We start from the raw sequence: 14,703 nt of genomic DNA on the forward strand, positions 1-14,703 counted from the left end.
TGCGAGTAATAAGCCTTGTGTTGTAGATGAACTGGAACTGGAACAATGACATTCGTTTGAACCAATTTTTTAATGGCATCCTGTAGGATGGCACTTTCTGTCAGTGAAGCTGGTAAGCCTGATTTGAAGAATCTGTGAGGTGGGAGTTCTTGAAACTCCAGTCTGTATCCCTGGGCAACAATATAATTTACCCAGGGGTCTAGGCATGATGACGCCCAAACGTGACTGAAAGCTTTTAGTCTCGCTCCCACCTGCCCGACCTCCAGGCTGTGAGGTCCACCGTCATGCTGAAGATTTTGAGGAAGCAGAACCTTGTTTCTGTTCCTGGGAACCTGATGGTGCAGGTTTTCTGGACTTTCCCCGACCTCCTCTAAAGAAGGTGGGCGGGGTTTGGATTTTTTTAAAATTTTGCGGTCCGAAAGGACTGCAGTGTAGGCGAAGGATGAGATTTCCTAGCCGATGGTGCTGCTGAGGGAAGAAAGGTTGACTTACCAGCAGTTGCCGTGGAGATCCACGCATCCAATGCATCCTTGAACAGAGCCTGACCTGTGAAGGGTAGGTTCTTCACGCTTCTCTTGGATTCTGCATCCGCAGTCCGTTGGCGTAGCCAGAGTCCTCTGCACGCCGTTACCGCCATAGAAGTAGCCCGTGTATTCAGCATGCCAAGTTCCTTCATGGCCTCCACCATAAACCCTGCAGAATCCTGTATGTGACGCAAGAACAAATCAATGTCACTCCTATCCATAGCATCCAAGTCCTCTAGCAATGTGCCTGACCACTTTACTATGGTTTTAGAAATCCACGCACAAGCAATAGTGGGTCTTAAAGCTACGCCAGTAGCTGTGTATAGTGATTTGAGTGTAGTCTCAATCTTTTAAAGCGGTTGAACCAGGAAAAAACACATTTTTTGACAACCTAGATACAGAAGCGTCAACTATAGGGTGTTTTCCCACTTTTTTCTATCCTCCTCAAGGAAAGGGAAAGCAATAAGAACCCTTTTTGGGATCTGGAATTTTTTCTCTGGGTTTTCCCAGGATTTTTCAAACAAAGAGTTTAACTCCTTGAAAACTGGGAAGGTAAGCAAGGATTTCTTACTTTCTGTAAAATAAGATTCCTCCACCTGCTCAGGTACCTTCTCAGTAATGTGCAAAACATCCCTAATGGCTTCAATCATTAGTTGCACATCCCCCCCCCCCCCCCCCTGCATATCCCCATCACCGTCCCGTGTATCAGAGTCGGTATCAGTGTCAGCTTGCATTATCTGGGAAAGTGTATGCTTTTGTGGGTATGTAGGTGGGGCTTTTGACGAATTAGTGGGGGCTAAATACTGCAAACCCTCCACAGATTTCCTCAAAAACTGCATCTCTTTCTCAGTATATGACATCCTTGTAGAAGTCTGGGATATCATTCCCCTTAAAGAATCCACCCATGTGGGTTCGGATTCGGAAGGCTGAGAAAACATATTGCAGTCCTGAGTACATGGAATAGACTCCTCAGGAGAAGATAAACACTCTGCTGCACAGGACACATAGTCCTTGGACATGGTAATGTGGAATATACACACTTACACACACACAGGAAAATGTCAGATACAGTTTCCCCCAGAGTACCTTCAGAGAGTCACAGAGTATAAGGAGCCAGCCACACAGCGCCCCTGTGGGCAGTTATTATGATAAAAGCCCGGCGCTGACTAAACAACCTTAATAGGTTAAATAGTACTAACAACACACTTTCCCCCTGTCTATAACTCCCTGGTACCGCAGAGGATAACTGGAGTTATGTGGAGGGTAGCGCTCCCTGTCAGCGTCTTGCTTCCTATGTCTGCAGGGAGAAAATGGAGCTGGTGAATGCTGGATCCGCTCTGAGAAGAAGCCCCACCCCCTGTAATGGCACGCAGCTTCCCGCACAATTTGATTATACTGGCCGGAGGTCTTATATGCTAACAGTGGGATTAGCCCCTGTTAGCTGCTTTTACCAGTTTAGGGTGATCGCGCTGGCCCAGGACGCCCCTCCAATCGCCTACACTGTGTGTTGCCGTGCCTTCCTGTCAGAGCTGCGCTCCCACCCGTGTGCCGCCATACCCGCCGGCGACCCGCTAATCGGGACGCCGGTGCTGTACTCGCCACTCTTCTATCTTCTGGCTCTGTTAGGGGGTGGCGGCCGTGCTGCGGGAGTGAACGGTTGCCTCGTGGGCTTGCGATCAGCACACTCAGGGGCTCAGTGTCCTGTCAGCGGAGATAGAGAACCATTAACTTCAAGAGTTGGTTCCTACTCCCCCCCCTAAGTCCCACGAAGCAGGAAGGCTGTTGCCAGCAGCCTTCCTGTACCAAATGCTCTATTAAAACAAAAAAAAACTAAGAAAACTCCTATGAACTCCCCTAGCTGTGACCGGCTCCTTCGGGCACATTTTGTAAACTGAGTCTGGTAGGAGGGGCATAGAGGGAGGAGCCAGCCCACACTATTAATCTCCTAAAGTGCCCATGGCTCCTAGTGGACCCATCTATACCCCATGGTACTAAAATGGACCCCAGCATCCTCTAGGACGTAAAAGAAAATAGGATTTTAATACCTACCGGTAAATCCTTTTCTCTTAGTCCATAGAGGATGCTGGGGATGCTTCAAGAACCATGGGGTATAGACGGAATCCGCAGGAGACATGGGCACACTTTAAGACTTTGAATGGGTGTGAACTGGCTCCTCCCTCTATGCTCCTCCTCCAGACTCCAGTTTAAGTAACTGTGCCCAGGGAGACGGACATTTCGAGGAAAGAATTTATTGATAAACCACGGTGAGCATTTTACCAGCATTCAATAGAAAACCAGCCGACGGCATGAAGAATATGCAGCAATGCGCTGACATAAAGCGTAACACAACCTGTGTGTGTAAACAAAACCAACAGCAGCATAACGCATGCCATGGCATGAATATCGTCAACAACAGGCTGACTTAAACGCAACACACCATGTGTGTAAACATACCCAATAACTGCAGATACAGTACGCACTGGGACGGGCGCCCAGCATCCTCCACGGACTAAGAGAAAAGGATTTACCGGTAGGTATTAAAATCCTATTTTCTCATACGTCCTAGAGGATGCTGGGGATGCTTCAAGAACCATGGGGTTTATACCAAAGTTCTAGAACGGACGGGAGAGTGCGGATGACTCTGCAGCACCGATTGACCAAACAAGAGGTCCTCATCAGCCAGGATATCAAACTTGTAAAACTTCGCAAAGGTGTTTTATCCCGACCAAGTAGCAGCTCGGCAAAGCTGTAATGCCGAGACCCCTCGGGCAGCCGCCCAGGATGAGCCCACCTTTCTGGTAGAATGGGCTTTCACCGATTTCGGTAACGGCAATCCTGCCATAGAATGAGCCTGCTGAATCGTATTACAGATCCAGCGTGCAATAGTCTGCTTGGAAGCAGGATCCCCAATCTTGTTGGGAGCCCACCGGACAAACAGAGCCTCTGTTTTCCTAATCTGAGCCGTTCTAGCGATACAGAGTTTGAAAGCTCTGACCACATCGAGAGACTTCGATTCCGCCAGGGCGTCAGTAGCCACTGGCATCACAATAGGCTGGTTTATGTGAAACGATTAAACCACTTTTGGCAGAAATTGCTGACGAGTTCTCAACTCCGCTCTATCTGCATGGAAGATTAAACAGGGGCTTTTGTGAGACAAAGCCGCCAATTCAGACACCCGCCTTGCGGATGCCAAGGCCAACAGCATGACCACTTTCCAAGTAAGGAATTTCAACTCAACCTTACGCAAAGGTTCAAACCAATGAGATTGCAGGAAGCTGCAACACCACATTAAAATCCCATGGTGCTACTGGGGGCACAAAGGGAGGTTGGATGTGCAGCATGCCCTTCACGAAGGTCTGAACTTCTGAAAGGAAGGCCAATTCTTTCTGAAAGAAAATAGATAAGGCCGAAATTTGTACTTTAATGGAGTCTAACCTTAGGCCTGCATCCACCCTGCTTGCAAAAAATGGAGCAAACGCCCCAGGTGAAATTCTTCCATAGGAGCCTTCTTGGATTCACACCAAGACACATATTTTCTCCAAAAACAGTGGTAAAGCTTCGCCGTTACTTCTTTTCTAGCCTGAAGCAGTATGGGAATGACTTCACTGGGAATACCCTTTCGGGCTAGGATTTGGCGTTCAACCGCCATGCTGTCAAACGCAGCCACGGTAAGTCTTGATACACGCACGGTCCTTGCTGTAACAGGTCCTCTCGTAGAGGAAAAGGCCAGGGATCTTCTATGAGTAATTCTTGAAGATCTGGATACCAAGCCCTCCTTTGCCTGTCCGGAACAATGAGGATCGCCTGAACCTTTGTTCTTCTTATGATCTTTATCACCTTCGGAATGAGTGGAAGTGGAGGGAACACATAGACTGACTGAAACACCCACGGTGTCACCAGGGCGTCCACCGCTATTGCTTGAGGGTCCCTCGACCTGGAACAATATCTCTGAAGTTTCTTGTTGGAGGAGAGACGCCAGCATGTCTATTTGAGGAATACCCCAACGACTTGTCACTTCTGCAAAGACCTCTTGATGAAGACCCCACTCTCCTGGATGGAGATGGTGTCTGCTTAAGAAGTCTGGTTCCCAGTTGTCTACACCCGGAATGAAGACCGCTGACAGAGCGTTTACTGTCTTTCCGCCCAGCGGAAAACTTTTGTGGCTTCTGCCATTGCCGCTCTGCTCTTCGTTCCGCCCTGGCGGTTTACGTACACCACTGCTGTTAAGTTGTCCGACTGAATTAAGACGGGCAGATCGCGAAGAAGATGTTCTGCTTGCAGAAGGCGGTTGTAAATGGCCCTCAATTCCAGAATGTTTATTGCAGACAAGCTTCCTGGCTTGACCATTTTCCCTGGAAATTCTTCCCCCTGAAAGACTGCTCCCCAGCCTAGGAGACTTGCATCCATGGACACCAGGACCCAATTCTGGATCCCGAAGCTTCGTCCCTCTAGGAGGCGAGAACTGTGCAGCCACCACAGGAGAGAGATTCTGGTCCTGGAAGATAGGATTATTTTCCGGTGCATGTGCAGGTGAGACCCGGACCACATGTCCAACATGTCCCGCTAAAACCACTCTGGCATTTAACCTGCTCACTGAATGGCCTCGTAGGCCGCAACCATCTTCTTCATCAACGGAACGTATTGATGGATTGACACGGTTGCAGATCCTCAGAGCTCTTTCCACTGGAAGATACAAACTCTCAAAAGTTCTGTATCTAACATTATTCCCAACTCCGACAACCGCGTCGTTGGGATCAACAGTGATTCTGGCAAGTTCAGGAGCCAACCACTTTGTTGAAGAACTGTCAGAGAGAATACAACGTTTTGCACCACTTGTTTCTTTATCTCGCCATACTCAGGAGAGCGTCCCAGTACAGAATAATAATAACACGTACTATTGAAGGAAAACCATCATACCGCCATCACTCCGGTGAATTGGCAATGACAATCCTGAATAGCAAACCCAGGTAAGCCTAATGCGGAAGAAACCGTACTTAGACCCTCTTTCTCCTTTTACAGATTGGAGATCCCTGCCCTGAGAGATTCCATCTTGTAGTTCAACTTATTAAGTAGAAATTTTTGGGGTTGTTCTGACCGAGCCGTCCGGATTCAGAAGCACGAAAAAGCTTGAATAACAGCTTTTTCCCTTTTTTTTGTGACCAGGACAGCAGGACAATGACCTGATCCTGACCCAACTCCTGTATGGCGTCGCATACTACCTCCCCGTCCAGTGGAGAATCGGTAATGTCTATTTGAAAAATCAGTGAGGGGAATAGTCTGGAAACTCCAGTATGTCCTCCTTGGGACTCTATTCTTAAACTCACTGGTCCATGTCCATTCCAGGACTGACTGAAGAGTATTAGACGTGGTCCCACTGGTGTGGGCTCCCGCAAGATAGACCCAGCGACATGCGGTGGATGTGGTAGAAACAGAGGATGATTTCTGCTTCTGCGAACTTGAAAAGGCTGTTGACCTCTTACCTTTTCACCTTCCTCTACCTGCAAAGAAAGCGAAAACCGTATCCATTCGGTCGAAATGACTGCATCCTACAAAACTGAGTCACCAACCGTTGTGAGGGAACATAGGTCAAGAAGGTAGACTTACCAGTGGTATCTGCCGAGATCAAATTAACAAAGTCATCCCCAAACCAGGTTTCACCTTCATAGGGAAGATACTCCAGTACTTCTCGGAGTCAGCCTCAGCATTCCATTGGTGAATCCACAACGTCCTCCTAGTCGAGACCGCCATGGAAGTGGCCCGCGAACCCAAGAGTCCTACATCCCTTGTAGTCGCACGGCAGTATGCTGCAATGATATAGACATGACTCAACTTCAGGAGTACCCTGCATACAACTACTCCCCCATGCGCATGTAATGCTAGTATAATCAACGTACATGCGGCCACATAATTAGAGTATTACATATCTTCCTGCATATGATCCTTTGTGACAGAGCCCTGTGCAGAACAGGGGTGACTCTCACTTTATTCTATCCATGAGAAGGAATAACTTTACCTCAGTATTCATTATAAATATTTATATATATATATATATATATACACACATAAATATACCTTCAAATGCACCTATACACACATATATCTATATTCTTTGGTTCTTGCTTTTTGCACATCACATTCCACATGGGTTACCTTACCTGAGGAAAAGGCTTGCTGCCTTGAAACGTCGTAAGACCTCCATGTTTTTTTAGCTTTTTTGCACTTTATTATTGTCATGTTTTGCACATAAAAGTCTTTTCAAGTCCTTGGAGTGCCGCCTCTCGTCCTTTTCCAGATACACCTGAGCCACAGGTGGGAAAGGCATTGAAACTATATATATATATATATATATATATATAATATGTATACATATATCCTTTTGTCAGGAACAGCAGGGTCCCTAGTGATGTTAATATGTTCCAATGTGTATGAACAGGTACTGAATGCCGATTTTGTGGATCTGGTCAGGAAACATTATGGTCGACATAAGAAACATTATTCGAGTCGATCTCAGGGAGTAGTAACTGGGCAAAATAACATTTTTGCGATCCCGAGGGGCTTGAGAGAAATCAATTCTATGAATAGGAATCCCTCCATAAATATTATCGCGTCTGTGATCGTGCCACAGACCTATGTAACTTTACCATACAAACATATACATATAGGTATAGCTCTTTCTGATATGCATCACATTATCATGTCAATATTCACCCAGTCAGATATTGTTGGTGCCGACAGGGTCACCCACCACGTCTGTGTCTCCCATATAGTTTTCTCTTGGGAAAAATATACCTCTACTGACATGTTGACATTAATTTACATGTATCAAGTACTAATAGGAGTCGACAGTGCCGACATAGTTATTCCCTTTGTGGCAGAGTTCTCAGCCTCAGATATGCCGACACACGTGTACCAAACACCCACCTGGCATTTGGTACACTGGCTATAAGGGATAGACCCCAGTACATTCTGTCATGGAAACACAGAAGGAGTTTACCAGCTCATTTCCACAGCGCTCATGATATAGTGTGCTTTTATGTCTAACTTATATTGCACCAAACAACTGTGCCCCCCCCTCGTTTTTCACTCTGATCTGTACAGCAATGTTTTGGAAGGACCAGCGTCTCTGTGAGGAGAAAATGGCGCTGGTTAGAGCTGTGAGGGCTAAGCCACGCCCCCTTAATGGCGCGCTTCAGTCCCGCTTATTTTTATATATTTATACTGGCGGGGGTCTGTATTTAGTGCCCAGGCACTGTATACTTTTATGCCAGTTCTTATGAGATTTTATGCTGCCCAGGGCGCCCCCCCTGCTCCCTGCACCCTGCAGTGCCGCTTTGTATGTGGGAGCATGGCGCGCAGCGCGGTACCTCAAAGCCGTCACTGAAATCTTCTGCCGTTACTGAAGTCTTCTGATCTTCTTCTACTCACCCGGCTTCTGACTTCTGGCTCTGCAAGGGGAGTGACGGCGCGGCTCCGGGAACGGCGGCTCCGGGAACGAGCATCTAGGCGTACCTAGCGATCAGACCCTCTGGAGCTAATGGTGTCCTTAGCCTAAGAAGCAGAGCCTTGAAACTCACAGAAGTAGGTCTGCTTCTCTCCCCTCAGTCCCACGATGCAGGGAGCCTGTTGCCAGCAGGTCTCCCTGAAAATAATAAACCTAACATAAAGTCTTTTCAGAGAAACTCAGTAGAGCTACCCTGTGTGTGACCAGTCTCACTGGGCACTGAATCTAAACTGGAGTCTGGAGGAGGGGCATAGAGGGAGGAGCCAGTTCACACCCATTCAAAGTCTTAAAGTGTGCCCATGTCTCCTGCGGATCCCGTCTATACCCCATGGTTCTTGAAGCATCCCCAGCATCCTCTAGGACGTATGAGAAACATATTTTATGCGCAATATAGAGAAAGGGTGTAAGACACGTGGCGCTATATATTTTATGCGGCCTACATTTTAGCACCAGGGTCCCCGTCGGCTGACAGGAAGGCATAGCCCCCTCAGTTCTCAGTTCTCCAGCGCACCGCTGAAAGAGCTGTATGCTGTAAACATATAGCGGGGCCGCTGGGACTGAGTAGCGCTACCCAAATCAGGCATACCTATTGACGAGGTGAGTAAGAAGCACCGCTGTGGGTGCCGCTGGCCAGGGGCGGAGGCGGACTGAAAGGCGCTGCTGCGGTGATGATGGACGCCCACTGAGTGAAGAGGCAGAGGCGGCAGAGCGGAGGCAGATGAATTGGTTCTCCGTGGAGAGGATCCTGGAGGAAGTAGCGGCTCCCTAGCATCTGAGTGAGGGGGAGTGTGAGCCAGCATTTCCTGCCGAAGTAGAGGAATGACTTGGCCAAACCCGACAGGTTTGGCCCGGTCCCAACAATGGCAATCCAACTATTTTTAAAGTCGGATTGACACTGTCGGAAACGGGGCAAAAACCTGTCGGGTTTGGCCATGCTTCTGAGTGACAATGCACGCGGATCGGGCCGCATGCATTCCGGCAGCTTTCCGACAAATCTGGAATTCCCGACTTGTCGAAAAAAAACAGCCCCTTATTGAATAGGTCAGAAACCCCTTCCAACATAAACCTGACGGAAGCTGCCTTCTTTCCGACAAGATGGTAGCTTCCAACAATTATTGAATACACCCCTAAGGGGGAGATTTACTAAGCAGTGATAAAAGCTGTCAAAGTCGAAAAATATCATGATGCATATGCCTTGTACTAACCCCTCATGCACACGCGCGCTGCTCGTACACCCACTCCCCCGTACGTGCACATACCCGCAAGTTGCGTAGGGGACGCTACAGCGTCTCGTGCGCATGAGATGTGTATTTACGGCAGAGTTTGTGAGCGTCTAGCGTGCGACTCGATCGTAGCACATTTAACCCATATAGTGTGTTTTATAGCTAATATTCCCCTAGACAATGTCAGCGAGTATGTTTAGTTTAAACGGTTCCTGGACAGAGAGATTCCTCTTTGCATGATAGGAAGGGTCAGATAAAGGTTGAAAGGTGGTGTCTAGTATCCAGCTGTAGGATATTTTAAGGGAAACATTTCGGTGTTGGTTAGGAAAGGATCGCTCGCTCCTGCGTATAGTTATGTGCAAAAGTAGTTTATGAACATATATTGTATTTGCTATAAATTACACATGCGGCGGGAATCCTGAGGATACCTCCCACCAGAGCAGTTCGAGAAAGACACAGCCCACCTGTTCAAATCCACCTATGACCTTTGCTATAATGTGGAGACACATTCCTGTGTCCAATGAACAATGAGATTATAGGGACCATTGTATTGTGAATGTATGTTGTGTATATAAAGACCACCATTGCCTGGCCAGACACTCACTCTCTCTGAAGGCTTTCTCTCTGAATGCTGAGAGCTGGATCCAGGACGCGCTTGCGAATCATCCCCATGTACGTATATTTCTCTGTAGCCATTTTGTTATCCATTCTGTTCGCCATTCGTTTCAATTTGTTCACTCTTGTTTGTTATTGTTCATACTATTCTCTGTTATTGTGTTAGATTTTGATGTTAGTTTGTAGGGTATAACTTGTATTGTATTTTTCCCCTTTTCTCTAAACCATCCACGGCGGTGTTAGAACCGCTGTGGTTTTTAAATCAAAACCAGGTCTTGTGTTTTCACTCCTTACTAAGGGTTTTCTTAGCGTCACAATCGCTCAAACAGCATACACATTGTTAAGGGTTTTCAGCGTTACATCATTGTAGTATTAGATTACTAAGGTTTAGAGTATAAGCATATTCTTACTGTGTGTTATTAATAAGGTTTACTGTGTATCATTCTGTGAGCGTCTGCGCCGCTCGTGTCTCACTCTCACGGCGCAGCGTCCGCTACGCCAATAGCGTAGCAGTACGGTACTCGGTACGCCTATAGCGTGCTTGGTACGAAGCATGAAACCGTGAGCGTATGCATCGCTCGTGCGTCGCGCCCACGGCTTAGCGTCTGTTACGCTAAGTGCGTACCCCTACGGTACTCAGTATGCAAATAGCGTACTTAGTCCGTAATAGTAAATAGCTTATGTTTAAAGGTAATATTTGACATTATCAGAGCGGAGAGGTGATCCAGTGGAGAAGTTGCCCATGGCAACCAATCAGCACTGAAATGACATCTATAATTTGCATACTATAAAATGATACTGAGCTGCTGATTGGTTGATGGGGCAACTTCTCCACTGGGTCACTTCTCCGCTCTTATCACTGTTTAGTAAATATCCCCCCAAGTTTCCAAAATGCAATCTCCAGCCATACATATGTTGTTGCTTATAAAGTACCAAATCAATTAAATTTTTTAAAATTTTATTTAGATTTTCATCATTAGATTTATATTAATTTTATCAATTTCCTTCAATGGCATAATTGTGTTTTTCGGCCTTTGCTTTACAGAGACTTAACAGACACTACTTATGCCCGTAGTGATAAACATGCGTTATCTTTGTTATACTTAAACAAAATAGTTAACATAGATTACATGAAGATACATTTTTACCTTCGTGGAAATGTAGTCTTGACTGTATTCTGGATAAAGCCATAGCAGCATGGGCAGACGACGAATGCTGCTTTAGAAAGGATGCAGTGATCGATCACCATGTCTGTTGCTACTCCACATGCATGCAGCGCTACCTAAAAAGGAGCAGACACTTCCTATTATTACAATAATATAATGCAGCGAGACAGGGAGATGTCTAGTTGTGTCACACAGCACTATGAAACTAAACCAAAAAACGATATGTACTGTATGTACATTGCCCTGCACACAAATCACACAGATGAAAACGTTGCATCTTGTGTAAGATTTCAGTGTGTGTGTGTGTGTGTGTGTGTGTGCGATATGCATCTGAGTAGGTTAGAGGGTGAGGTATATTCCAAGCCTCATACAAGATGTGTTTCCTCTATTGTGCCTAGCAGTGTAATGCATACCATTAACATAATTGCATCTTTTATGATATATGAAAGTTATATTTGTGCTACTGCTCATCTGCTATTTTCTGGCTCTTCTGATCAGGTAAGTACCACAATGACAACATGTCATGCCCCAGTAACACCAGACTCTTCACTGTTCTCCTAGGATATATCCCCATTGGGTATGGGACTCGGGTCGAAAGTGTCTAGGTCCACACACATTAGGTCGACATCTATTGGTCGACAGTGGTAAGGTTGACACAGGAAATAGGTCAACACGGCCATTAGGTCGACATGGAAAAAGGTCGACGTGAGGTTTTTTGTGTGTCGTTTTCTTTGTGTCCGGGAACCCCAATTAGTGCACCATGTGCCCTCGCATCAGGCAAGGTGCCTCGCTGCGCTCTGCACAGGTTACCATTCCCAATTGTAGTCCACTTGGATCATAAAGTATGAAAAAGTTCCAAAAAAGAAAAAATAATAATGAAATAGTCATGTCGACCTTTTTCCACGTCGACCTTGTTCATGTCGACCTAATGGCTGTGTAGACCTTTTTCCTGTGTCGACCTACTCACTGTCGACCAACGGGTGTCTACCTAGACACTGTCGACCTAGAGTCCGGATACCATCCCCATTGCTCTGACAGGATTATGCCACATGCATAGTGCTGTGGGACAGCCTTATGGAATAAAAGAATAGCTCTTGGATTCATGCTAAACTCTTTAAGCAGACAAACATGTGCTAACTATTCCTAAACTCCAGGAGCAGGCACATATTCTGTATATTTGGTATCAATTCCCAGCACTGCCTAGTATTCTGATTTAGAACTTAATCATTATTATAAAAAGTGGTGTAATGCTACAAACTACAACACAACCATATTTAGGAATCATTACTTGTGTCCATATCAGTCTTTAGTGAATTGTACAATATATAAAATACGGGATGTAGTTAATATCCTGGCAGTTGGGATCCCAGCGGTCAGAATGCTGACAGTGGCTTCCCGGCAGTCAGAATCCTGACGGATCTCATCAGCAAGTACTGGGTTAGGGTTAGGCAGTAGGGTGGGGACGGTTAGGGTTAGACTGTGGCAGGGGTGGGTAAGGGTTAAAATACTCACTGGAACTGCCGGGATTTCTATACCATCCTAAAAAATACTTGGGTGCACTGTACAGAGTATGTGTAACTGTTTTCATCTATTAGCAAAAGAAGCTGTACCATCTTTCTAGAAACTATTCTCATACTGGCATTAAACGAATACAAAGGAAAAATAAAACATAATGTTGGGTCTTTTAAAATTCCCTTATTTAATAAATACCTGCTCTAACTGCAATTTTATAAAGTAGCTTAAATGCCTTCCTGTTTGTAGATACATATTGGGGGAGATTCAAATGTTTGAAAAGTCAGTTGGGTGTCTGTTTTTTCCTGTCTATTAGATATGAAAAAACAGATTCCCAACTGACTTTTCAAACATTTGAATCTCCTCCATTGTGTCTTTTTAATGCACATTTATGTGAACCTCTGTGGTTGTATCTGAAGGGATAATGGCATTTCTAGATCACTGATTATACTGGGAGGGATTGCTATGATTTCAAAGGATTTTACCCTTGCAAACTTATTGCAATGTAAAAGAGGAGGAGGAAGTCTTGTTTAAGATCACTTCTGACTGGCTCATGATAGTGCACTAGCACATTACTTATATATATATAGCATTGTGGGAGAATAGGTCATGACAGATTGCTTTCATCACTGGGCTAAAGCACAATGTAGGTCAGCATTACTCCAACATCTCGGAGGACTATGTTTACCCAAGTCTGGCCTCTAAAGAGGAGAAATTCCACAATGAAACAAGGGTGCACATCATCAGCTGAACAACACAAAATAAATGTTTGTTTTTCCATACAAAGGAAAAAAACTCTGATTTATTAGGTAGAAGTGACAGGTCTGTCTGTAAAACACATACACTCTTCAAATTGGCTGTTTTGCATTGTAGAAATCATTTTTGGCAGATGAGAACTTCATTTGTCAAATCTCGTATAACACATATTGCTGCATGTGTCCAGGAATTCCACAAAATAATAATAAAACTCCTCAAAGCACTTCTATTCTGAGTTAATAAGCATACAATAGTAGGAATGATATAAAGGGCTAAATCCATTTCACATGATAACTTTTCTGTTATACTATTCTGTTGCAGGTGTGATGTGATGTCATTGTGGCATATACATGATGGGAAGTCCAGAGGTGTGTAGTGAGACAAAGGGAATTGATTCTAAGCACTGGACCTGTTTATTGAATATATTTTATCAAAAAGGTGCCTCGGGACACTTGCAGGTGAGACCTGGATTGGTGGTCCAGGACCAGTTTAAATTATTTATGGTCAATGTAATAGGCAAACCCAGTGCTGATAGCTGCCATTCATACAATATGTGGACCAACAGAAGCAAATCTTGTCCCTCACCACACAACTGAGCCTAAGGATGACATATATACACAATTTACTTCATTTAATATTTCTTTCTAAATATCTGAATGAGAGGCTTAGGGGTGCCATGAAAAAAATTCTGATGCTCTAGTGTTCTGTGACTCAAAAAAGTTTGGGAACCACTGGCTTAGACAAATGAAGCATAGATGTAGCTGGTTTAGCAGACAATCACACTACCTCATTTTTTTTACGTACCAGTACCTATTTGGTGGTTATTCTGTCTCTGGATTGAAAGTATCACATGGCAGGGAGAAGGAAAGGTGAACATGCTGTGGCTTACAGATTACCCTTTCTTAAGCCCCAAAACCATCCGAACTCTAACAAACCATAGGAAGGCGGTCCTAAAGGAGGGAACCCCACAAACACATGCTGTAGTAAGAAGGGATAGTCACATTCAGTGGTGGCACCAAGGTCGGTGACACCCAGTACAACCAATAGTACCCCCTCATGTGGTTGTCCTCTGTTGCCAATCGGGAAGCACCCTGGTTACATCACTCCAGGGGAATACCATATTTGCCTACCCTCCCAGAATGCCCAGGAGACTCCAGAAAACCGGGTGCCACTCCTGACCCCCCGGAAAGATGGGCAAGTCTCCCGGAGCTCACCCACACTAAACAGCCATACCACCCCTCACCCCACAGCCGCCTGTACACCCCAGCAGCGGCCGCTTAACTAATGTAAGTGGGCGGCGCAGTGATGCGATTCACGCTATTTTACATCATAGTAACCCCCGCCCCTGCTCTACAAAGTCGGTAATCAGGTCATTGTAGAGCGGGAAGGGCAGGACCACGATAGTG

The 14,703-nt window shown here is 45.6% G+C and overlaps 1 protein-coding gene across 7 annotated transcripts in view; it reads right to left on the minus strand.

Annotated features, from left to right (window-relative positions):
• The window catches only part of GSTCD (glutathione S-transferase C-terminal domain containing), a 480,201-nt gene that overhangs the window by 41,875 nt on the left and 423,623 nt on the right, over positions 1-14,703 (minus strand). For all 7 annotated transcript variants that reach the window (XM_063919297.1, XM_063919322.1, XM_063919316.1 and 4 more), the window contains one exon: positions 11,012-11,145. In XM_063919297.1, coding sequence (XP_063775367.1) covers positions 11,012-11,145 — 134 coding nt within the window. The remainder of the gene's footprint in view (positions 1-11,011; positions 11,146-14,703) is intronic.

The sequence above is a fragment of the Pseudophryne corroboree genome, chromosome 1, assembly GCF_028390025.1.
Source record: "Pseudophryne corroboree isolate aPseCor3 chromosome 1, aPseCor3.hap2, whole genome shotgun sequence".
NCBI classification, from domain to species: domain Eukaryota; kingdom Metazoa; phylum Chordata; class Amphibia; order Anura; family Myobatrachidae; genus Pseudophryne; species Pseudophryne corroboree.